At 39.9% G+C, this 26,952-nt stretch overlaps 1 protein-coding gene across 1 annotated transcript in view; it reads left to right on the forward strand.

The window, feature by feature from the left end:
• The first annotated feature begins 5,342 nt into the window (after positions 1–5,342).
• LOC121943412 (WD repeat-containing protein 49-like) overlaps positions 5,343–26,952 on the forward strand; it is a 32,260-nt gene continuing 10,650 nt past the window's right edge. The window contains exons 1-12 of the mRNA XM_042486934.1: positions 5,343–5,423; positions 6,618–6,926; positions 9,237–9,410; positions 10,075–10,161; positions 10,547–10,639; positions 10,789–10,912; positions 15,331–15,498; positions 15,825–15,973; positions 16,608–16,841; positions 18,487–18,651; positions 21,613–21,728; positions 23,565–23,695. Of these exons, the coding sequence (XP_042342868.1) occupies positions 5,343–5,423; positions 6,618–6,926; positions 9,237–9,410; positions 10,075–10,161; positions 10,547–10,639; positions 10,789–10,912; positions 15,331–15,498; positions 15,825–15,973; positions 16,608–16,841; positions 18,487–18,651; positions 21,613–21,728; positions 23,565–23,695 (1,831 nt within the window). The remainder of the gene's footprint in view (positions 5,424–6,617; positions 6,927–9,236; positions 9,411–10,074; positions 10,162–10,546; positions 10,640–10,788; positions 10,913–15,330; positions 15,499–15,824; positions 15,974–16,607; positions 16,842–18,486; positions 18,652–21,612; positions 21,729–23,564; positions 23,696–26,952) is intronic.

Consider the following 26,952-nt stretch of genomic DNA (forward strand, 5'->3'; position numbering starts at 1 on the left):
CTCCAGTGTTTACCCAAGTGCATCATAAATAACCTGTTCAGGTGGACTTACCAGCTGGTCTGTCTTTGTGTTGTGTTGTGTGTATGAAGTCCTTGCGTTTACTAACAATTAACCCCTCATATCAAAGAACGCATGGCTTTTTTTCAGTGACGGGATCAAAGATGTAAAATCTTAAGATAATGACCTGATCCAAAACCTTGTTGGAGTACTGAGTATGAATGCTGCAGTGTTATACTTAAGACCACCTAAACTTAGAACAAGTCATAAATGAGACCAGAGTGTATAGAGACGGAGACAAGACCAAGTCTTTGAGGAATTGAGACCAAGTCAAGACCAAAACCGGAGACGGTGCATATCCCACTTACAATAAAATGTGGAACAATGATAAATGTTTTGATAAAAAAATCAATAGGCACTGCAGTGGGGATTTTTTATGTATTGGAATTTCCGCTAATGGGAGCAAATAAATACAAACACAAAATCAATGTAACCGTCTTTCATCCATTTCAACCATCTAACATTTTTGAGTGTTTTTTTTCATCCTGTATTTATACAAAAATGAAATCCACCATGAAACTCTTTGAACCTTGCAGTGTATTTAATTGTTTGTCAGTGAATTTTTTTTTTCATTTTTACCCCTCCATTGTAAGTGTGTCATACTTAAACATAGATGGCAGGACATCACACTGAAATATATATCCAGCAAATCACCATCAGAGATTGATCAGAGATTTTTTGGAACTGTCAGATACATAACATCAATCAATAAATCCTTTGTTTTGAACTCCAGTTTGTACCACAAATTGGGAATTGTGTAGGCACAGCTGAAATAGCGGGCACAACCTGGTGCTGAAAAACAGGTTGACTTGTGAAGTCCACATTCAAAGGTAGTTGAAGGTCATTACGACAAAAAGCTGAAGTCGACTTGGTTCAGGAAAAGAAGGCACAACAGAAGAAGTAACAGGAATTCAGTAATAATTCTCAGACTGAGTAAATGTATTCTGAAACAACATAATCCTAAAATGATGGTGAGTGACTTGAAGTTTTATCTAGATTACTGAGAATTTGAAGCAGATGTTTTTCATAAAGTCTCGATTAATCTTAACTGAATTGACAGAAATATATTTTGACCATGAATGATTGCTTTTTTTGTTTTGTCTTTCTCTCTTTCTGATACTTTAATTTCTGTGGCAACATTCCTTGAACAAAATGTAAATAAAATTCTTGGGGGCTTTTAAACAAGTGTCACAAAGAGTTTTCAAAGAGATTTTTTTTCATTTTATTGGAAATTAAAGAGTTTGCCATTTGAGACAGATTTTCCAAAGTGGGTCTCTTTTCGGATTTTCATTGTTGTATGAAAGTGCTTCATTTCTGCTCGGTTGCCCTTGCGTTCTCTTTCTCTGCCTGCACCTCTTTCCTCCCAGTACTTAGATCCGTACCAATTTTTTTCCCCCATTCCAGCAACTTCATTCTTCCCCCTGTATAATAGTGGATTTTCCATGGTGGATTTGTGGTGGGCTATTTTTGGGCTCTGTACTGGCTCCTACATGCACCACTGTAATCCAATTGTGATAGTGTTAATTTTTAAAGCTTTATTATTGAAATTGCTGAGACCTAATTTTCTGATCCTGTCAGCGTTGACGACCACTGTAATCAGCTAATTCAAGTTATTCCAGACCATTAAGTCACTCACACGGATTGGTCGTGGTCACTGAAGCAGCAGGGAGGCCGAGAAATGATCATATCTATGTTGGATGTATAGCCTTTTGTGTGTATTCATGCTTACAGTCATACGGGAAAACTACTTGTCTCTGTTTAAAAAAAATCCATGGGAGACTTTTTCTGTCTCTTGCTGTGTTTGTAAGTGACCCACAGGAAGGAATTCAAAGGCATTTGAATGGCACTATAAAGCTGTGGTGGTGTGTGGTTTATTTTTGTTGAGGTCCAGATTCACATCAGTACTTTTTTTTACTTGTTTCAATGCATGAACACTTTTATGAGTGGCAATAACGTTCTTGTGAAATGTGTTGCTGTAGCTATGGTGTGTGTATCTGGGTAGGGTGGTAATTGGACCTCATAATCTTCTCTCCAGTGCCTAATCTGTGAATAGGAGTAACACACACACACACACACACATTGTGTTACATACAGACGATAGGGCCTGGTTTTACAAACAACTCTTTTTGACTACTTGGTTGCTGGGAAACTTAGTCTGAGTCTTTGAGAGTGAGGGATAATAAAAGAAAAGAATTTTGTGTGTGTGTGTGTGGCCTCCGCCACTGTCTGGGCTACTGGGGGCAGTTAGTTAACTCTGTGTGTGTGTGTGTGTGTGTGTGTGTGTGTGTGTGTGTGTGCTGCAGCCAGGGCTATTCACATTGATTGCTACTCAGACATCGCCGGCTTAGACAAACCTCTGGACACAAAGAATCTCCTCCAGACAAGACCCAGCCACCGCCAAGATGGGACCAACCAGAGGATTTGTTTGAAATGTCATACATTTAAAAATGGTGTTTCAACACCGAAGAGCTCAGGGACTCTGGGACAGTTTTCTGTGGACACCCACTGTGGACTGTGAGGATGAAATTAGTCATGTTTGGTAAGTTTGAATTTGTTATTAACTGAGAAACTGTATGTTCAGCTCTACAATATGGACTTCGTAATTTAAAAAAAATGCTTGACTGGAGCGTGTGTACACACTGGTAGTCCAGGGAAGGTACAGCAAACTTGACAGTGATGTTGCCAGGCCAAGAGCGTGTCATTACGCAGTTACAGTCTGCTGAGATGACATTTTGGACAGTTTGACTGCAGTTGATGATGCTCTGTACTACTTTAATAAACCCCAGATAGAAATCCAGCAGTGACTGTCTGGAGAGGGCCTGACTGCGACTGAAGGGGCCATCTAGAAAGAAGAGAGCCAACTCTGGTAAGTAAGGAGTTTTGTTTGCCAAAATACATTTTTTCTCCCATAAGGTCCAGTGTTAAGAATTTAGTTGTGTGTAGTGGTGAGGTTGCAGATTGTGTGTGGACCTACTGTGGCCAAACCGAAAAATGGCCCTGTCTAGAGCGAGTGTTTGATTTATCCTTTCTGGGCTAATGTAGAACAAGGTGGCGGACTCCCTGGAGGAATCGCGCATGTTTGTATAAAGAGAACTAGATACAGCACTTGAGGTTGGGCCTTGTTCCTATGAAAGTTTCTCAGTGGGGCATGAAGCCAAAATAGCCCAAAATTACCTAGATCTTTTGCATTGTGTGGTGAGCAAGCTCACCAGAGACTTATGGCCGAGCAGATAACTTATGATTTATGCCTCTGCTAACTTGAATTGGTCTATAAATGATTTAATTGACTTTAATTAGACTTTTAAAATGTTATGTGACCAAATGAATCAAATCCAGACGGTAAAACAAGTCATTTTACAGGGGTTGTGGCCATAGACTGTATATAAAGATGGAGAAGATGACATCTCCCCCTAAGTGTGGCTATTCAATCTTGATCACCCCCTGGTGTCTGACTACAGTATAGGTCTTAGGTTCGCCTCTCCATGTTATGACATCCCTCTCGCAAGATGGCCACGCCCATATCCCGGATATTTTAACCTCACTTCAGCCAGGGTAAGTGGGGGTGTGTCGTCCACCTTTATATACAGTCTATGGTTGTGGCACAAAATGTATGCACTGTGAAGGTCTCTTTTTAAATTGTAAGTCTATGTGCTCATTTAGTTTCAACCCGAGATACATATATGGACATGGATGGAGATTTCTGTTTGTACTTTGCTTTATTTTCGTATGTATCTGTGCATTTTCCCTGAAAACCTATGGATACAGACAAAATGGAGCAGCATCACCTGAATTCATGGGGTTAAGGTAGCATAGTCCAAGTGAGATATTATCATCAGAGATGACAAGGACATTTTGTTCATAAAGAATGTATAAATGAGTCCTATGGGAAAAAAAGTATTTTCACAATGCGATACAATACAACTTCATTGTCAGTTTGAACTAAAATTCATTTTATGTCATCAGACAGCTCTGCTCAAGAAGTTCATACACAAATTAGACATACAATCACCCAAACAGCACAAACCAAGCAAAGCACACCGACAGTCATGACTGTAGGGCACATCACATAATAGATTCAGATGTTAATTAAGAGTACAATGATTTTGGTTTAGAAATAGGATTTTTGGGCTCCATGGCATCATGTGGTTGAACCTGAAGTTGTAATTCCACATTTTGACACTTAGTAAAATTGGCCTCCAATCCTACACACTGGACCTTTAAGTTATATTTTCAAATATACAGGATTGAAAGCAAATCCATAAATGTTAAATATGATTAATGTCAGTTCAAACAGCAGAATGCAACATGCATTAGCTCAAAATATGGGCTTGTTTTTGTGTTAATTTTATGGAACTGTGTAATCTCATAAAGACTGATGCCAGCTGCTTACTACAAAACAAGTCAGGATGTCTTTTCATGTAATACTGTGGCATATCTGTTGCAGTAGTATACTTGTTGTCAGTGTAAGTAAAGAGGTGAATAAGCTATCATATCAAGATCATGCTGCAGTTAATCAGCATTATAAAAAAGATAATAGCTGCAGCAAAGCATTAATTTTCACTTTCATTACACACCCTGTCAGCTAAATCTCAGCTCGGTTTGATGCCACTTCCAATGAATTTGTCTTGTAAACATTTATGTCAGGCTGAAAATGAAACCCAGAGTCTTTTCTGTCTTCTCCCCTTTGTAGTATTTCATGAAAAACTTGTTTCATCATCTCAAATTTCTTTCTAAGACCTCAAACAAGCCTTTAATCACCACACAAGTTAATTTAACGCATCCTACGTTTATTCATACTACTATTCAAACTGCTCCCCTACCTGACTCCACTGTTTCACATTACCTGATATAACAGTGACTTGACATGCTTTGGCAACCTGCTGCCTGTTCGAACCATTCCTGAGACATCATTCGGGGGATCTATTCACCCACCTTTGAAAGCCACTGAGCAGGGGGGGAACTTTTGTTGAAAATGAAAGACCTTTGCACACCATTCAACACTGATATGTTTGGATACAGTGAAAAGAGCCAACAAAAGAAGTCCACTGCTGCTGTGAGTGTGCCGCATGATTAGTGTGACATGACAACCCGTTGTGAAGCAGATATAGAAGGTTACTTAGGGATTACTTGAGCTGAGAACATCTTGTGTCGTCATGTAACACTTAGAAATGAGGGGAATCTATTATTTGACTGTGAGTCTTGAGGATAGACTCACATACACCCGCTTTACCTTCCTGACCTTGCCTGGTGTGTTGGTGATTGATTGACAGGTCTGAGCTCTGACGATGGGAACGAGGATGGAGGTGGCACAGCTTGAGAGCAGGATGAACACTGAGGACTATAGAAAGCTACAGAGCCTTTTCACGGTGAGTGTTTATTAATAGTCTTATATTAAAACACCTTTAATTCACACAGGAAACGCCTACAGAAGAGTGTTATCATTTCTGTTTGCCAGTACCCCACGGTACCACACCTCCAGGTCTCATAAGAAATGCTTGAAAAAAACAAAACAGAGAAGAGTCTGCAGCACATTGTGTTTTAGATTCTAAGCCTGTTTAGACTTGCTATTAACAGCTGTGGACAGACACATCGCAGTTCACACTTGCCTATCATGTGTCTCCAGATGACCACTTGTGTTCAGATTTTGTCATTAGCAGTTGTGTTAGCACAGTTGAAGATATCACTGTCAGCTGATTTCAGCATGCCTCCTTTCATAAGGTAAAACAAGGGAAGGTCACGCAACACTTAGTCCAGCGTCATAAAATGGGTATGTTACAGGCATTAGCACACTGTCACCAAAATAAACACCACTTCCTGCACTGATGACCTTGTCGGAAATGCATCAGCACTGCGTTAACATTAACACCATCGAATGTTTAAATAATGGATATAGCTACCGTGACCATTTTGAAGCTTTGTGTTCAGCATTTGGGCCATTAACATATTGTTCTTTTGGGGCCAGAAGTGACCTTAGATGAGAGGCTGGAGCTGTAGAGGAGCAATGGGGGGATCTGACTAATTGCAATGACCGGTAGGGACGACTTGCAGACAGCCTGTCGATCAAGCAGCCCCGCCCTTAAATATGCATAACTTTGGGCTGTAATAAAATCGGATTAACTGTATAAAAATTCATCCCCCGTACAGTTGTCATGAAGGTTAAATGTAGCTACAGAGACCGAAACTGTTTTTTGTACCAGGCTGTAAACATGTTTATTTCTGCTGTAAAGTTGAGCATTTTAAGACTGGGATCTATGGGGGTCTACTCTGTTTGAGCAGCCTCACGTGGCTTTTCGATGAATTGCAGTTTTGGAACTTCCGCATTCAATGACTTCATTTTTCAGTGTTGGAGGTTGGTGCTTAGTTTCAACTTCAAAAGATATGTGACGAAATATGTCCCACGCCACCTTGGCATGTGGTTTAAGTGATCAAATCACAGTGCGTCTTGGTGGTCATTTCCACTTGTGATCACATCACCTGAGACACATCTTAATACCAGGTTTGAATAGGGTATTTTTTTAATTTGTGTACAGACCTTGTGCAATGTCTCTTGTGTTCCCCAGGACCCCTCAGGTGCACCTCGCTCATTATCCAGAACTGAATTCATCAGTCTGGCTTGGTCATCAGTTGGTCATGGCTCCAAGGAGGAATATGGCCTCCTGTTTGACAGCGTGGTTGTCACTCAGGAGCATCACGGCCTCCTCTTGGACATCGACGACGTGAAAGAAGAGGGACGTGTCGACTGGGGAGGCCTGTGCTCTTTTCTGCTAATGGCGCTTTCAGATAAAGTGAAGAACACCAGAAGCAGTAGCGTGCCTTGCTGGAAGCCACCACGCACTTTGACCTGTCCACACCGAGACCCGGTTCAAAAGGTAAAAGGTCGCTGACGTCTTGGAGGCTTTTTAAGAGAGGAAGAGTTTGTTTTGAGAGTTAGAGCATGTTGCGCATTTTAAACAAATGATATATTGCAGCATATTATCTGAAAAACATTTTGACATTGACTGACTGGAGAATCCAAAACTCTGCTGACTGGGTGGAATTCCACATTATTAAACATTGTGCAAGGAAATGTGCGAAAGTATTAGGGTCTTGCTCATCAAAAAGGCACACCTCTTTTGAGATAAATGGCTCTGGACTCCTTTAAGTTTAACATCTATCAATTAATATGTAAATGAAGGGGCTGGTATAAAGTGCCTACTGCTGTGGATAAAGTGATGGCTCACCACTTTAATCTATCAATCCTGAGAATGTCAAAATGTCAGAATGTTGTGTAAGTTGTTTTCTAAATGGCTGGAAGGTTTTGACCCCTTTAACTTAGATCTGTCTTAAAGAGGCAGACAGACCAATGGGACTTAGAAGAGTCTAATTTACTGTTTGAAACAGCAGCATGACATATGCAGAGTAGTGAAAAATGTACTTAAAGCTGAATTCATCCATATTTTATTTAACAACAGATAAAATGACTGTGTAATGTCAAAATGGTCGTGACAAACTTGTTGTGACAAACTCAGAGAAAACTCTCATACAGTGCAGTTTTTTATGGCTCCACATAAACCCCCTGCACACTACCTTTTCATTACCAAAGACAAAGTTAACGAGCAGCTTTTAAGTATAGCCAGGTTTTAAGCAGCAAAATAGCTAGCTAATCGCCATGTTTTAATCATGAGATTCTATCTGTATTCTGAAAGGTTTTGAGTTATTGAGCATCAAGTTTTTGCATTCAAAACAGCAAAACTGATTTGCACAGTATTATTTTCTAAATAAAAAGTCCAAAAAGGTATAGAACTCATAGAACGAAAAAAAAAAACGTTACGTAATGTCAATAGATTGTCATAGAATAAGAATATAAAAAATACCTCAATTTTGACAAAAATTACAGATAGAACCTTAAAGTGACATAATCCCTCAAAGAGTTGGTTGAGAGTAAACAGAATTAACAGGAAATGAAATATTGCACTTACACTCGTTAGTTGGCCAGAAACACTAAAACAACGATAATGTTTCTCGGGACTGTCCATTGTTACAGTGGCCCAGTTTCCAAAGCCCCCTTAGTCCGAAAAAAATTTCCATTGGATGAATAGCCCATTTCTCTGACACCACTTCACACCAAAAACAAACAGAAGTCCCATTTCTCAGAAAATACACACTTCCTGAAGTTTAACAGCCCAGTTGCAGACAAAATTGGATTGTACATTCATGTAAACCACGGATATCTTACATTTTGACATTATTGAAATTCTATGATTGTTAGCAGCGCAGGAGTGAATGTTAGGCTTACCATTCAACAATTATGGCTTCAGTGAGACTAAAATCATTAAAATGTACAGGCTGTCTTAAAAAATGGGAAGGACTTTGGCTTATTATCACAAAGGCAGCCAGACAGACAAACTGAGCAGTGACGTGCAGTATGTTTCATTTTTCAAGAAGTCTAATGTTTTTTAAGCACTTTACAGAAGGTTAATTGTCAGCACTCCACTGGATACAGTTGAGAAAAAAATGTCACTAGAAGACCATTGTACCAGTGACTCGAGTGTAACAGTGTACATGTACCCTTGATAAATAGGTTATTGGAATAATTAACAATAAATATATGACATGCCAATCTGAGAGATCCTTCAAAGGCTTCAGTTAGCTGTGGGAAAGTGACCCAGTCTGCAGTAATTACATTGGTAGTACATCTAAGCACTGACCTCTATTCTGTACATATTAATAAACCTCTTCTTTCATTAACGATATTCAGTGTCTCTTTCTCATCAGACAAAGTCAGCCTAAGCATTTTTCCTGCTGCTCTGTTTTTTTTCTTGAAGCTTAGCCAATAAAATGACATCATTCATTAATCCTTTTTTTAAAATTGGTTTTGGCACAGAATAACACGTCCTACTCTCTTCAACTCACAATAAGATCGAGGGTGGAGCTCATGTTTTATGGAGTTTTTCAAGTGTAGTTTTATGGCAAAATAAAAGCACGAAAGAAAAGAAAATATCTTAAACTGAGATACTTAAATCTTCAAGACCCCTATTTTACTAATTAATGTAACATCAAAATGTTACCAGCTGATTCACAAAGAGCCTTTAAGCTGAAGGTCAGTTTTACAAAGAGTGAAGTAAGCTTTGTTGCTTTGCCCAACCTGTATATTTTGTCCCGGTTAAATGTTTTTTTGTGATGTCCTCCGGTCTTCCCAGGTGTTGAACCTGCAGGGTTCAGGTCAGTATCTCACTGTGAGTAAAGGAGGAACTGTAGGACTGCGGAGCAGAGAAGACATGTCCCTCCTGCACACATATCGACTGCAAAACAGCACGGTCACACCCAAAGACCTCTGGGTCACAGACATGGTGCTGCTGCACAATGTAAACAAGGTGACTTTCACTTTTAAAAAGTCAGTCAGGCAGATTATTGATTGGTGTCCTGGTTATGATAACACATTCTGGGTCTTTTAGCAGAGTTTACAGAACTGTTATCATAGGAATCATTTTATTTTTCATTTTTTTTCTAAAAATATTTTTTTGGACGTTGATGCCTTCAATTGATAGGACAGCACAAGTGTGAAAGGGGGAGAGAGAGGGGATGACATGCAGCAAAGGGCCAAAGATGGAACTGAACCTGCTGCCACTGCAGCGAGGACACAGCCTCTATACATGGGGCGCCCGCTCTATCCACTGAGCCACCAGGTGTCCCCATAGAAATTCATGTATGATGAGTGAATTATTGATAAGTGGTCTGACTTATTTGGCTGGATATTGTACTGCACAGTGGTGAACACGCATTTCACTCAATCAGTTAACAATTGATCAGTGGTACTGGTTAATGGCATTGCAGACATGAAGTTGTTGCATAATGTTTAGAAAATAAACATTTATAAACACATATTTGTGTGTAATGGTTAGAATTTTGTTACACAATACACATGAAGATTTTCCAGCTACTGTATGCATCTATTATCAGTCTGGGTAATTCTTAAATCATAATTGGATTAGTCTGTTTCTAATAAACTTTCAACTCTTTTTTTCCCTTTATTCTCAGATAGCGGTGTCTTCTTTAACAAGTAAGGAGGTGTGTTTTTATGACATTCTATCAAAACAGGACTTCAGCTGCAAGTATAAAATTCAGGTAAGAGCTGCATTTATTTATATTCTAATGTTTTGGTTCTCTCGGTTTTAGACATTTCTGTCATTACAGAATCAGAATCAGAATCAGATTACATCACACTATGTATAAAATATCCTGAGAAAAGTGTAAATGGACATGACACACAACATTGTACCAGGGCCGTCAACAATTCTGACTTTTTTATGATATTTATATAATGTATCATACTTTTTTATAATATTTATAATAATTTTTATAAAACACTATACAGTCCCTTTTCTAATATATATATATATATATATATATATATATATATATATATATATATATATATATATATTATGACATATGACATTTTTTTTAGCCACAGCCTAGCATTGTACATATCACTTCTTTTCTTCTATAGGGTTTGAAGTTTACTCCCTGGTGTTTGGACTACTGGGTGGATCCCTCTCAGCCAGACCAGGCCGTCCTCACACTAGGAGACATTGGAGGACAGGTAATGCACAGAATAATAGAAAGAAGGGAAGAGAAAGAGAAGGAGGGAGACAGAACATTGACATGAATCTCCATTTTTCTGCATTATTTGTATGTGTTCAGTGGTCCATTGCTCCATAACTGTGTGTCCATGTATGTTTGCTATTGCAGGTCAGCGCTTTATATTTCACCTCAGCTCAGATATCTCTGTTTGAGAGACTCAGTCTGAAGACAGACTCAGATTCAGCAGCCATCATCACGTGGGACGAGCTGGTCAAAGGAAAGCATCACTCTTGTTACACTGTGACACACCAAGCACACACGCATGCCTGGGTTAGGAAAGGCAGGTAAAACACACACACACACACACCACACACACACACACACACACACACACACACACATATAAAAAGTTGTACTTTTTTGTGCCGACATGAGATAAGAACATGCCTTATGGTTGTATGCCTCTGCGAATGAGTCAAGTTTTACTCAAATTTACATCCATGTCTGTGAAAACAATGATGCTTCACACATATTATCCCCCCAACAGCACAGAAGATCAATAGAATCAGCACAGTTTCAAGGTGGACACCAAAGATTAGTTTCACCAATTCAATATCTGACCAAATGTCTCTCCTTCTGTTCCTGATATATGTTGTTGAATAATGGCCAGAAAAGTGTTTTTTGCAAAACATTATGAACTCACAGTGAAGTTGACCTTTGACATTTTGACATCACTTCACTTTGTCCCATGAGACATTTGTGTGTAAGTCCTCTGTTTGCACTACTGTTCATATTCCATGTAAATGAAGCAGAAATAGAAGTTGTGTTCCAACATGCCAAAGTATCAAAGACGTGTTATTTCCAAATTAGTTTGCTGTTCGCTAATTGGAACCCAATTCGTGCAGTTTTTCATTCCTTTAGTTAACTGCATTCACCCGGGGCCTTTGGTCCAAAATCAGTGGCTCAGATTACAGAAGCACTTGCAAACACACTCTTTCACCTTGACACCTGAGATGAGAGCCACTGTCTGTGCTCGCTTGCTCACATTTTCAGTATCGCTACAATAACGGCTTATGCAACACCGTGGAAACGCTTGGGTGTGTCGGTGTCGCTGATGCGCACACACCGACACACATGCAGCGAGTCCTGAGTCATCCACTTTATAGTCTTGCATAGCCAGACTTTTGACTATTGGCATAAAGTCACGGGCTTGAGGTCTGGCCTCCTGAGACACCCCCACTTGAGCTCAGCCTGGGTAACAAAGAGGTCGCTTAGTTGTATCTCAATTGCATCATTCGCGTAGAGCCCCTCTGAAGAGTCATTGGGCTGTTTGATAATGATTCAGCCGAGGCAGCGCTCTGAGACTAGCTTGGCTGAGAGGGGAGATCCTGATAAAGGGGGAAAACAAGAATAAAGTACATATAAATAACCACAACAAATGGGAAAACAAAGGGGAAACAAAAAAGGGGGAAACAGAGGAGACAGTGCCAAAACATTAAAAGCACTGCTTAATTGAAATTTTGTAGGCTGTGTGTGCGCATGCATGCAAAACAACAAGTGTAGTACTAAGGCTTTCTCTGTGTGTGTGTGTGTGTGTGTGTGTGTGTGCGCGTGCGTGCGTGCGTGCGTGTGCGTGCGTATGTGTGGTGTTTTGAGAGTGTGAGAAAGGAAAGGAGCTTGTGCAACTGTATATGTGTGTTTGCATACCTCTGGGGTGCTGGTGCTGTTTCTTTTGAAGTTGCCCACCCTGCAGTATGAGTGGGCTGTGTACCATTAGACATGGCTGGTTATCCAGACCTCCAAACCTTAGGGCTCATGGGCCACCAGAGAGAGGAGGGAGGAAGGGGGAGGAGAGTAAAAGGAGGTTGGTGGAACTGAGAGGAAAAGTGAGAGGAAATTAGAAGGAAATTGGGATGGACACAGAATCGAAAGGACAAGGAAGGAGAGCTGTGGGAAGCGTGTGAGAGAGCAAAGCATTAACATATCCACATAATGTTGTGATCAAAGAAATGAAAAAGGATCAACATCAGCGTGTAGGTAAAGTCTCCGAAAATGTGCAGTGATTTGTCGCCGTACAAAAGAGGTTTGCTTTGATCTAAATGACTCCCGCTGCTTAAATTCTCAACTCACAGCAATAAAAGTATGATATTATTTACAATACTGGTGAAAGCAGGCTAAAGCTGATGCTACGTATGTGTGTCTGCATCATAAATAGCTTGACTTATGATTTGTGTGTGTCAGTGAAAGAGAGAAGGCCTCATTAATCAATGATGAGTCATGCGACGCCGTCTAAAAATCCTCTGATCTTTTCATTCACAGGCGGCAGAAAAGACGTGGTGTATGAAATGCAATCAGACGTAATTATTTGCCCTAGCAATGCGGCTGATCTTTGACCTGCGACTGTCATATGCTATCTCGCAAGCTCACACTTATTTGTGCAGTATTTGAAAGCTAGGCAGCCTCTAATGGAGACGTGTGGCATCCAATTTAGCTGTTTTCAATCAAAGTGTTAATTGAGATGGATGGTGATGCAAGATCCATTACATTTTCTGTAATACCAGTGAGCAAATCAAACTGGCCTAATTCTATGCTGCGCTGAGTGCCTGCGGATTGGTTGGTTTACTATACACCAGGGTTGCGGTCATTGCACATTTAGCACAGCCATTTCAGAGAGTGGATGTCCTTCAGAGTTCTGGTGGTGAAAGCATCTTGGCATCAGTGGGATGAAGTAACTAATGAACAGTGTGTCATCATCAAAATGTGCTGCAATGTTGTTTTACATTGAATTTGTCTGAGTTTACACTAATTTATTCCCTCTGCTGGTAACTTCTGCTGCATTATTGCTCCACGCAGAGGGGCTGCTTGGAAGCCAGTGGCCTTCATTTAATGATTGTTTCCTTATTTCTTCTCTGAAGCTCAGTTTCGATGGAAAAAGTTATGATCAGATCTGTGCTGTTAAACATTTTAATGAATTAGCCCTTTTCTTCTCAGTCATATGGAGACTGTCCCTCTGCTCAGTCACACATTCCCCCATAGTCAGTCAATTTCTCTCTAAAGGCCCAGACACACCAAACCTACACCAAAGAGCTAGTGGGGTCGAAGTCTGACTGTTAAATCACCTCAGGTCACCTGTTGCACCTGAACACATCGCAAAGACCACAGCAAATGGCCAACAAGCACGTGCGTTCTGCACCTATATAAGAGGAAATAATTCTCCACACCAACAGGCAGCAAGTTGCACGGATTCAAGATGCTAGTTAGCCTATTGGCCGCACAACCTGATACTGAAAGAACAAAGATTATTTACTGTGGATTCGTGGAAAAAAGTACAAACAGTTAAAAACTGTTCCTGTTAATGATCTTTCCATATATAACAAGTTTGTTTTGATCTCACGTCCTCTTTGCCTTAGCTGTTTGTTTGCTTTCCTCACTTTCATTTCTCTTCTCTTTCTTCTGTGATTTCATTTACTGACAGCGTCCACCAGCTCCACTTTAACATGCTTAAACGGTGACAGATGCCCACAGACAGCTCAACACTGACCTATAGTCAACTGTTATCTTGGTGTGTCAGGGCCCAAAGACTACATTTTTATATTACTTAACTGTTGTTGTGATGTGTGGACACAATCACAATTGCTTCCTGTATTTTGCTCAGCGACATTTTTTTTTTAAATTTATGTGGATAGAGGCAAAAAACAGAAATGTGACAAGAGAATCTCTGGTTGCCTTCCCGACTCTTTTCAGTGGTTAGGTTTATGTAATAAAAGCACATGGTTAAGATAAGGGAAAGACTGTGAACCTGGTTAAATTCTAATAAAAAGGTAATAATGAAAAAAATAATGCTGAAGTCACTATGAGTGGATAATATATAAAGATTGTCCTTTGTGGCAGAAAACAACTGAAATTCATAGTCAGTGAACATTTTGCTTACACGTTCAGCGTCAACATTTTTGTGACTTGCCAGGTATGTTAATTGGCAACATTTTTATAATTATGTCAATACAAAACATAACTTTTCTGGCATTGCATTGCACTCAAAAGAGCGTTTGCGATTTCAAATTAGTTCTATGTAAACCAAGTAGCAACCTCTGGGACTGAAAAATTATGCCAGTGCAGAAGTGCCAGAAACTACCGTTACTCAAATTGCCACTTGAGAAGAAGTCAAAAACAAGTCAATCCTCATATACACCCATGTTAAAAACTGGTGTCCTAACAACTGTATGGGGGTGAATTTTTATATAAGTCATCTGTTTACAGCTCCACAACTCCACAACTCCAACCACTTGTCCAAATATGGTCACTTCTTGCTCCAAAAAAACAACATGGTGATAGCCAAAATGCCAAACTCCAGGCTTCAAAATAGCAGTCCACAAACCAATGACTTACGTCACAGTAGTTGTGTCCATTAGTTATACCGTCTATGATATAAATTTAATTTCTAGGAAACAGGGCTGCTACGACACATCTCAACACAAATAAAACAGGTGGTCTGTACTTCAGTGCAGTATTTGAAACCAGCTGTCTCACCAGTGCTTGTGCATTGCTGATGCATTATAAACAACAGATTTCCAATTATAATTACTACCAGAGTAAACAGCAACCATAAAAACAACAACAATAAAACAAAGGGAAAAAGAGACAAAAATGATTTAACAGCCTGTCTGTCCGAAAATTTGCAAGCAGTTTCTGACTCTTTTCTGCTTCCTGCAGTACGTTACCTGGGCTCTCTGGAAGCCTTTGTGTCCTGCAGCACCAGACCGCAGAGCAGCATGGTGATCGGCTGGCGGGAAAAGGAAAGCAGGAGTCTACGAGTCACGACTTTCTTTACAAAGAGGGGTGTTTGGGACATGGACCACCACCGTGAACTCAATCTGATAGGTGGGGACCAGTGTGTACTCAGACTTGAGATGTCAAAGTAAATTGTTCATCCTCAAGATAGTTTCAGTTGTATAGCCTGAAATCACAAATTTGTCTCTGTGAAGAAACAGCACAAACACTTTCATCACAAAACTGTATGTGTGTTTCATGTGCCTTGATTGGTTGCCACAGTTGAAAAGAATATTTTCTAGGCTTACAAAAGGCATTAAGATGCATTAAAACTATCAAATGCCGCTTTTTTTGTAGTGGACTTAAAACAGTATGGTTTCCTGTAATTAAGTGCAGTTGGCGCCTCCGCTAATTTGAGACTCTCTGATTGGTTGTAGCCACAGCAGGTGTGGATCATCAGGTCTTGCTGTGGAACCCGTTTGTGACCTCGGAGCCAGTTTGCACGCTCGGCGGGCACACAAGTCCCGTCACAGCAGTTCGCTTCTTGCAGACCAAGCAACAACTGCTGAGCTACTCCAAAGATAAGGTAGGAGTGTGTGTCTGTGTGTACAGCAGTGCTCTGCGAGAGGAGATAATGTAATGATAAAGAGCCCTATCATTGCAATATTAATTGTGATACCTTGCTGTAATTACTGCAGAGGAAGGAGGATGTGGTTCAGATGATTGTTAGCCTGTTTCGGACTGTTGCCATTATAAGAGCTCTCTCAAAATGAAGACCACATCTTCTTTTCCTTCTTTCTGATGCAAAGAGGATGTTGGTGCTTGTGCTGCTTTTCCTTTCCCCCCCTTGTAGCGCTGTGCATGTTTGCCTTCTCTTTGGCTTTTCTGAAGATAATGAATATTTTAGAAGTGATTTATGTTCCATCTGCCTTCTGCTCAAACACCATCTGCCATTGCAACAAACTCTGAAAGCTTTACCTTGGATTCCTCTGGAAGAATTCCTGAAACAGCGACAGTCTTCTTGTTGTATGCTGTAAAGCAATATGGCAGAGTCCTTGTGAATTCTGACTAAGTGGCAGATTTTGCGCAGACTTCTAGAGTAACCATTCTTCTTGGCAATTATTGTATTTGTTTTGTAATTATGACAACATTTTGTGATAATAAGTGGCTTTCAGAGTTCAGAAGTTATGGTACAATCCATCTACTCATACACTTTCCAGGTCCTGTGTCTGTGGGACGTACCTCTTCAGCTGTGCGTTCACCGTCTTGCCGGTGTCTTCCCAAAGACACAGGAGGACACACACACCCTCCTGTTTCTCCATGAAGAGCGTCAACTCCTCTTGCTGTCCTTCAACAGCCTGCTTCTCCTGCTGGAGACCACGAAGGAGGAGAAGAGGACCAGCAGCCATGAGCACCCTGTTACGTGTGTGCTGTATAATAGTCTGTTCAGACAGGTATGCAGGTCAGATGGCTCCCTGATACTTTATTGCTTTGATATTAATCTCTTTACTGATTCAATTGAGCTTTATCCAGAAACAAGCAGTAGGCAGGCAGTGTAAGTCTTGTCAGCTGTATGTTTGAAAATTTGATCTTGACCTTGGAAACAGTAGTTGCTGATAAAATCTCAACTTAAAGTCCATTTGGTAGCTGTTCTGGAGGTATTGACCATATCACATGCTCCTCATCAGAGAATGAGGTTTGCCTGGTTGTCATGAATATGTTAAATGCTCAAATTTGTATTTTCTTTGAGCACATTGAAGGCTTCTTGTCTGTTCTTCTCATCCATTTGTTTATGAAGATCATATAATGAGATCAAAAGCTACTGAACAGCTACTAAATGGACCCTAAAAGGATTGCTTTTCCAATTCTACAAATATTGCTTATATTATTATCAATGATTAAGTATTAATATGATTGCTGGCTGTGTTTGTATATCACAAATATACTGACTCCATTTAACTCCCCATGAAATTTTAGTAAGAGCCTTTGGTTTCTATACTGTGACATGATTCCACTTGAAACTGAATATTTAAGCAGCGTACAGTCACAAGAGTGATTTTTTCCATTTTTTTATCAAGATTATTTCTGTGGGCTTTTATTGCCTTTAATGGACAGGGCAGTTCAAGTGTGAAAGGGGGATATATTAGGATGGGTGAGGTTAGATTAGGAGGAGGAAGAGAGAGAGATAAATGAATTAGACCTCAGCTATATTATTCTGGAAATTAAAACAAAGGTTTTGCCCACTGATATCCAAACACATGTCTTGTCATACCTGTCCCCACATTGCCCTGTTACCTACTAAAACCCACAAGCACTAAAGTGCAGTTTTATATGACTGTCATGGCTACCTTGTCAGTCAAAGACTCACTTGATTGGATGAACTTTTGGAAACGCCCCTGAGCACTGGATCGTGCACAAAACAGTATTTTAAGTGACAACAGTTGTAACTGTTACGAAAATAGTAAAGACAGGGATTTTAATTAAATAAAATACCCAGAAACTCAATTTTTTTTTTTTTTACATGTTTTGGCATATAGAAATAAATAAATGACCATTTAACACAGGGACACAGGATTAAAAATGGGAAAGTGAATTTTTAATTTCATAGTGTTTGGGTATGCTGCTTTGATACTGATGTACTGAAACTTAACACGCTTCATAACACTTTGGTTAGAGGAGAACAGATGTTTAACAGAGGAACAATGCTCCATACCTTTTTATTAAACTTATGTGTCATATGATTATTTATTCCATGTTTTGTTGCCTTTACGCTACTCCATGGCAGACTTACACAGCTGATGTTAGTTTCCCATGCAGTGTAGGGAATAAGAAATAGCTAATAAATTCAAATGAAGCATTTCAGTGCATTCACTCTTGATTTTTTACCCCCCTGCTTTTATTCCCACTTGACAGCAGCATTAGTCGCATATTTTCTTCAGCCGTGACGTAGCGCTAAAATAAAGTGTAACGAAGTGTGAAGAATTGTTTAGCTTTGCGAGCGTCATTAAAGAATACATCAGTGGAGCCTGCCTTTCGTCGCTGCATAGAAAGGATCAAACTCCTTTTGATGATTGATATCCTGTCTCTCTATGTCTGCAGGTAGTCAGCAGTGACTCTGCCTCCTCTGTGATCTGCTGGCTTGCTGACACAGGCCAAAAGGTCAAGCAGTTTCACCGTTGTCATGGCAACGCAGAGATCTCTGCCATGGCCCTGGATGGTACGCAGACCCGGCTGTTTACTGCAGGCGCTGATGGAGAGGTCAAAGTAGGTTAACACACACACACTTACATACACACACTTGCCCAGCTGTGAACCATATAGCTGTAGGTCAGTCTTCATAGAAATGCAAACTCTGAAATAAGTTTCATGACAAGATGTGAAGAGGTGACAGAGGAGTAACTTCTCCTGAAAAATGAACACTTAATTCCCTTGCTGCAATTTGTCCCTGTATGGCTGCTAACAAGGGCACCAGCATGTGGTAGGGGCACACTAGGGTGCAGAAGATTTCTAGCATGTAGGGCAGCCTATATAGCACTGCACTGTATTTTATCCACTGGAAAGGCACCCTAGAGAGCACTTTTTCACATTTTATCTACCATAGTGGCAAGAGGGAACTTCTGTGGTGATCGTTAGCAATGTCACTGCAGTGATTTGTTTTACAAATGCCCCTGATGTACACTGAATTACTCTTGTCTGTTCTTTTATTAGATTATGTGCAATTACTTTCTACCACTGGTTGTAAAATAACTTATTATAGTATATAGCCTTAGCTGAAATGGCTGTAGCTAGCCAATAACAAAGATACAGTGCCATCTAACCGCACTATTTTTGGCAATTTACTTGTGGAATGTGATCATATATTGGATCACATGTAAATAGTCTGCCAGGTCAAGGGAACCTTAAAGGTTCTGTAAATGACATTCAGAGCATCAACATGGCGGTTATAGGCGGTAACTGCTGATAACATCAACTCCCTTGTTGCAAAAGTGTAATTCCCATCCTCTGACTCCCCCCAGTCGAACAATATTAGCTCTGTCAACACTGTTGTCATTGTTAGCACTGTTAGCTCTGCTAGCTGTCAGCTCAGCCACCTCCATGTTGAAAGCTCAGACTCATCAATCATCATCATCATCATCATCATCATCATCATCATCATCAATCAATCATAGACATGCTCTGAGTGTCGTATACAGCTCTTTTATCAACATACCGTCCTGACATATTGCTCTGATCCAGCGGTGTTTGCCTTGTTTCTGTTATTCCACTGCTCTTATCATTGCCATATTGTCATATGACTTAGAGGGCTTTTTTCACTGTTGAGTACCTTCCTGTCATCTTTAATGACAATACATGCTTCAATTGATTATGCCAGGTATAGTTTAATTTGGCATGACTCTGCAAAAAGAGGCAAGCACCGGCATCTGCCAGGAGGAGGCACTGTAGACCTTTGGTAACTAATAGCCATCAACAGCATTTACCAGCCACTAATCTTAAAAAAAAATCTTTAAAAGATAAGAAAACACAACATTTATGTATATGTATGTTTGCATTGTTTAGTCAGAGTATATCCACCACATTTGCATATCAGAAGGCTGCACTGATGTGACAGTCTTATGTCAATAACTGTAAAACCACAGCCATACCAGTTTCAAGCACACAACTGGGACATAGTATGCGTCAGTGAAAAATGATCGACACACTGTTTGTCAAGGCCTGCATGTGTTTAGTCAACACTGGCATACTGCAAAGATATTGGCATATGCCTCTCAAACAGAAGTGGCATACCATCAGCCTCTCTTTTATCTCAGTGCTGCTGTGTGCTTTTGAATCAGTGAGATAGGGTATCTTTGGTTATGCATGTTGACGCCACACATAATGAGTGTTTTTTCCACATTTTTCCATTTTAGAGAGAAGTTATAGCTTTCTCTGTCTGCATTCTCTCTAATTATGTGACTGCACATGCATGTGTGTCTTCTGTGGGAAAAATCGTGTCGAGCACAGAATTTTTTATTTTTCTTTTAGTTTCAAATTTGGTTGGTATTCCAAACAAGTGGTGCACTGTGACTGTTTTTGCACTCCACATTCAAGCACTGCATAATGAATCCATGTGCAGTGCAATTTTTCTCAACAGATGAGTAAAATAATTACGCATATTATTATCAATATAATCAACCACATCAGCTCTCTTACCCCATGAGCCTTTGTGAGGATGCAGCCATATGCATCCTGTGCATGTGCAAGCAGTGTCAGGTATATACTCACAGAGCCATTTGAAGCGACTACGCAAATCATCCTCAGCAGAGGAAACAGGCACCCCTCAGGACAAAATGGAACAAGATGCATCATCTCTCTAATTTTCATCAACACTGAACCCGTGGTGTAGCAGTTAGGGACATTCAGAATTTGAAATTTTGACCTTTTAATTACAGCCTTCCCATTGGGCCAATCAGTGTTTCTTTGTTAAATGCTACAACAGACACAGATCCAAACTGCGTCATCATCCAAAATTGGACAGACTGTGTGAAATATTACCTGAGCTGTCATGTTTGATTGGTGTATGGTAGGACCAAGGCTTGTTTGTATCCTCATGTGGGTGGCCAAAAAATATTCTAATTTCAAGTCATCCTGACTTCAGTTCTAGAAAATAATGTGTTTAGCTTCTTTGAATAGACCGGCTTTTATTATGCCTCTGTGATGGCAAAAGCCATGGCTAGAAGCATAATGTTTTTGAGTTAATTTATTCATCTCTCAACTTTTTGGTGAATGTAACATCAAAGATGCCTTGGAGGAAATTCTTCAAATTTTGCACAAACATTCACTTGGACTCAAAAATGAACTGATCAGACTTTGGTGGTCAAAGTTCAAGGTCACTGCAACTTTGACTCCTATACTTTAAGTAATTTCTCAGAATCACCTGGGTGGAAATGGCTTGAAATTTTGCACAAACATTCACTTGCACTCAAGGTTGAACTAATCAGAATTGCTAATCAAAGTCAAGGTAACGTTAATTTTGTGTTCATGTGTGCTGGCTGGACCACAACAAACAACAGAGAAGCTCTGATTACAACACACACAGAGGGAGTGTGACTTCATGCTCTCCTCAGGATGCCATACCTCAGCCTTAACCTCACATAGCAAATACTTGTTTGCTGCTCTGGGTGTTGTACACAGCAATTAGAGACATTTAGTGCTGTGATAGCAATTGAGTTTTATTTTGTGCTGCAGGTATGGGACTTCAATGGCCACTGCCTCCACAGGATGAATGCTGGCCTGGGTCGGGCTGTGGAGATTTCACAGGTGCTGCTGCTGAAGAGGAGTATACTGGTGATGGGCTGGGAAAGGTACTAAAATGTGTGTACTTAAGTTTGATTATTATATGGTGCTTAGCCTACCATATGCATAATTCAAATATTGAAAAAACAACTCAAAATGTGTGGTACTGAAAAACTTAAACTGGCAATTCTAGGACCAAGGTGAATTTAATGACTTTAGATGCAGTAACACCCTCATAAACTCTGTGTGTTTGCACGCTGTGTATGAAAGAGACTGCACCTGTCAAAGAGTCACAGTGAATATGTGTGTATGTGAGAAAAACTCTGTGTTTGTGTGTTTGTTTGTGTGCATGTGTGCGTGTGTGCATATTTCTGTCCTCTCCTGCTCTCTCTGCCTGCCAACGAGTCAGAGCCAAACAGACATCTGGACTCTAACGAGTATCACTACCTCATATTTTTGTGTGCGTGTGTGTGTGTGAGTGTGTTTCTTTTATACTCACATCACATCTGCTCTTCATCTTCATCATCATCATTTCACACCCAGTGAGCTGAACTCAGCAGTGTGCTATCATCAAGTTATACGACTCCCCCTTTCTCTCTCTTCTCCACATGCGCGCACACACACACACGCACACACACACACACACACACACACTTCTCTTCCTGCTCTCTGGGGTGTCACAGTGGTAAAGAGAACATAGACGACAGATCAGCAGCAGTAAAGCGAAATACTACCGTTATGACTTTCATCACTCATATCATTTCCCATTTCTTCACATCCACCTAGACCACAGTTTAATCCATATAGCGCTGTGTCGCATGGCATTTCATTCAAAGTCCGATTGCCTTCTGCTGCTCGTTCGAACTCATGCAGGTTGAAATATCCACATCCCACTGATACACAAATCCCTCAGTTTGAAACAATAGTGCATCTTTTCTTTTCATTTCACGTACAGTACCTGCACAACAAGAAAGAAAACAAGAAAAGTGCTGTCATGAAATATAAGACAAAAGAAGCAGAACTAATAGCTGGTGTGCTTAAAACCCTGTTTCATATGCATGGTGCCTGTTGCAGCACTGAGGTGTAAAGAAATTGTTTCCATGTTCATTACAAGCACTTCCCTGATGTGTAAAACAACATTTCTAGAGACAATATTCTTAAACAATAACCCAATGAAGTATTACAAAATAAAATGTATAAAATGTCAAATATTGGCCCTCCTGGTAATGCTCTCAGTTGGAAATGGTCTGAAAGTGTGAGGAAATGCATTTTTTTCTTTTAGGATATAAAGTTAGAAAGTCCTTTGTCCAGATTCAAACTGAAATGGTTAATCTGGCTATGTGCATGTTATACATCGACATCGATAATTTTTAACCCCCACTGGTACTGATACTGCAGCCACTACTGTTACTGCTACTACAACTACTACCGCTACTATAATATGCTGCTGCTAACATTGACATTGGTGCATATTTTTACATTACTTGTCAAAACTATTACCACTATTACTACTACCACTACTACTACTACTACAACTACAACTATTATTTTTTTTCTACAAATATCACTAAGAAGTAATATAGCCGCTGCCATCACAACTTCTATTGTAGCTATTGATACTGCTTTTAATACTACCACTATTACTACTGCTATTACTAGTAATAAGGATAATGTCGACAATGTGTAAAATAATCACACAAAATGTCATGGAGTGTGTGTATCTGTGTGTGTGTGTGTGTGTGTGTGTGTGTGTGTGTGTTTGTGGACAAACCATCTACAGATATATGTGTGTCTTTCTAGTATACTGTAAAGAAAGTCTATGAAGTCTGTGTATGTGTCACACCTTTTTACCCTCCTCACTTCTCACCACCCCCTCCTCTCTGTGTCTCTCTGTGTCTCTGCAGGATGTTAACAGTTTTCCGTCTGCATTCCTTCTCGCAGTCTTTTGTTGAACCGTCAGAGTGGAAAGGAGGTGTTCAGCATCGCAGTGATGTGCTCTGTGCTGCATTTCAGCCGCCACAGACTCTGGTCACAGGTGTGTGTAGTTGTATGTGTGTTTCTATATGTTTATGTTAAGACATGAACCACAGTTTTGATATTGACTAGAAAACTAAAAGTCAGTGTTGATCTAAAGATGACACACTGTTCACAGGCACATTGTACAACATGTGCTTGTGTGCTCCTGTATATCTATGTGTTTTCTCTCCTAAAAAACACTTGACTTACATTAAAAGTGAGGGCTCAAGCAGAGGAAAGAGAGAGCTGGAAGAAGGGGGGGGGGTGGGGGGGGGGGTAAAGTCTAAGAAATGAAAATTAATCTTAAAAAGAAGAACTCCAGTGAAATGAAAAATAACTGGGAGCAGTTATCTGCTGATTAAAGTAAGTGGTGTTGTTATCAAAGGACTTGTGCTCCACACGACTCTCTCTGCTTGAAATAGCTCTGTGTTTTTATGTGCGTCTTTGCGCATGTGAAAGCAGAAAATACTCAACATATTTCAGCATTCACAATTAAAAGTGTTGCCTTGATGTGTGCTTTTACAGCCTTGCATACCTATGAGTGTGTACTACAACTGAAAAGTTTAACACCCATCAATTTAGCGTTTTTGGTTAAAAGTCAATAACATATAGATAAAGTCAAATTATACAATATAAGTAAAAACAGCTATAAGTAAATTGAAAATGATCCAATTAGAAACTCCCTATCTGGTTTTTACATGACTTCCAGGACCTTTAGATTCAGAGTTCTTCCCTGTTGTCCTTTGTTAGTCACACTGTCTAGATGCCGTATATTAGATAGATATATTAGATATATTAGATTAGATACTTTTTTTGGCAGTTTATTTCATAAATCAGTATTTTATTAGCTATAAGAATAACACTTTACTTTCTCTCTATTCCGAGCTGACATTTGCCTCCACCACAGGCTGAAACCTTTACATGTCAGAGCCCAGTTCTGTCCTAATTAAATTCTTATTTAGAGCTATACTAGAGGCAGGTGAACTGGAAAAGTCAAGAGGTATGTATGATTAAAAAAATAGTACATACAGCACTCAGCACTAACACTTGTCTAATAGGCAAAATCAAGACATTCCGAAAAAACGTACACACACTTCTGATTCCACTTATTTCTCTGTTTGTGCGTGTGTGTGTGCGCGCGCACGCATGCGTGTGTGCACGTGTGTGTGTGTGTGTGAACGAGAGAGAGGAAAAATAACCATGACTAAGCACTACCCACAGAGAGCTTGGAGGGACAATTACTCAGACTAAAAAATGTCTTTGTTTTTTTTCCACACATAGTCAGTTGGACCAGCAGCTGTGGGTGTTGTTATGTCCGTATTTATTACATCACCGAGGGTATTCCTTAAGTAAAAGCGCTGGAAAAAAGATTTAATCATACATTGCAGACAGTTATCCAGAATACCGGCAGCTGATCAGCGCGTGGATTCAGTGGTATGAAACGCAAATTACTCAAATATGTGAAATCAGTAATAGTCCTAAAATCATGCCGGCGCTTATGCAAATGCAGAAATACTGGGCCCCCGCTGGCTAATGGAAGAGCAGAAAAGGAGTTTTCCCTCTGTATGTCAATCACTCTATTTTAAAAAATAAAAAATACATCCACATCTGAGTTCATACAAACTTTAGAACCTCTCCAAAGTTTGTGCGCATGATTTTTACTTTTTTTTACTGATTTTGTGGATCATGGAATTCAAACCTGTGGCAATTGTCACATTAAGTAACTCAGGACTGACAACCAACATTCACCAAAGACACAAAAAAACCTTGCAAGTTACATAAAAATCAACATTATAACAAAAGACAAGTAGAATGTCCCAATCTGTGAAGGTCTTTATGCAAGATAGGAAACTTTAAAATACCATCTAGGTGCCTCAGCACTCATCACATCCTTAGATTTTTCTGCCTGGGGGATTGAACTGGCAATCCTCCAGTCACTGGTCCACTTCTATAACCATCAAACTACAAACACTCTGCACCCAATTTGCCCCAGTATGCTCTTCAGTTTGTGAAGTTGTATCAGTTTGGCTCACACACACACTCAAAGTTCAGTTTCAGTTTACCAGCAGTCTGTGCATGTAGAACGCAGACATAAACCGTAGACCCTCTCTGGCCTTCTGGGGCGCATCAACCCCAGAGATAAGTATAGAGAGCGATAAAGTGAAGGATGGAGGTGGAAAGGTAGATAAGAGTGGGTGTTCTCGAAGTTGGGAGAGAAATGGTTTGGAAGGAAATGAATAGCTAGAGCTGGAACAAAAGCACAATTCAGGAGCTACTTTGTGAACTTGGAAACTTCTTCAAAGTTCGCTCCCCAATTTCCTTGTCGGTGTGTTCAGCTCTTCTCTCTGTCTGCTTCCTCTCTTTTTTCTCAGTCTCTGACACTCCCCGTTCACTTCTGTTTATTTTTTATTTTTTACCTCATCTCCCTAGTTAGCCTGCTGCATTTCTTTCACACACACGCATACACACACACGCACACATCTGCTGCACCCACCACCTCCAATTTAATCCAATGCCCAATTTAAATTATGTTTATTAGAGCTCTCACAGTGGGAGTGAGGGGAAATGAGACCTAATACTTCACATCTTTCATGCATACGTGTGTGTTTGTGTGTTGCAAGGCTGCAGAGGTGGAGGTTTGTATATGCTAGAGGAAGAGGGAAAAAATGATGTATGTTTGTGTGTTTATTTGCAGAGCTCTCTGAAATGACAGTGTGGTCACATTTTCGGCTTAAAGCGAAACAATGAATCCTTTTGTTAATAGCTGATGCAGGAAATTGACAAAACAAATGCTGTGATCGAATCTTTTACAGTTTTCCAGCAAGAAATCCCTCTTTATCTGCGATTTATTTCCGTGAATCTGATGAATACAAATGATTTGCATCATAAATAGTACTCTTTATTTCAAAATAACAACACTCTGCCTGATCTTTGGCTTATGGTTTTGCTCATGAGACTTTGTGGTTATCAGACTTGTGACCTTAATGATTTTGTAATGGTTTTCTGTCCTCAGAGGCACTGGTTTATCCAGATCAACCCTAATCCAAACCTCCTCAAAAAATTATTAAAATTATGTAATTCATTCATAAATTCCTCCTACGCTTTAATATGTGTATTGCTTTCTCTTTCTCTGGCCTTTGGGCAGATGTGAAAAAAAGAGATGAATCCCAGTCACGTCCCGATTTCGCGCATTTCCACATTTATCTGCTCGCACACTTTAAAGTAAAAGGTGACTGTGAACTATCGCTGTGTTATTTTCTGCATTAACTATTTTTG

The sequence above is a fragment of the Plectropomus leopardus genome, chromosome 5, assembly GCF_008729295.1.
Source record: "Plectropomus leopardus isolate mb chromosome 5, YSFRI_Pleo_2.0, whole genome shotgun sequence".
NCBI classification, from domain to species: Eukaryota; Metazoa; Chordata; class Actinopteri; order Perciformes; family Serranidae; genus Plectropomus; species Plectropomus leopardus.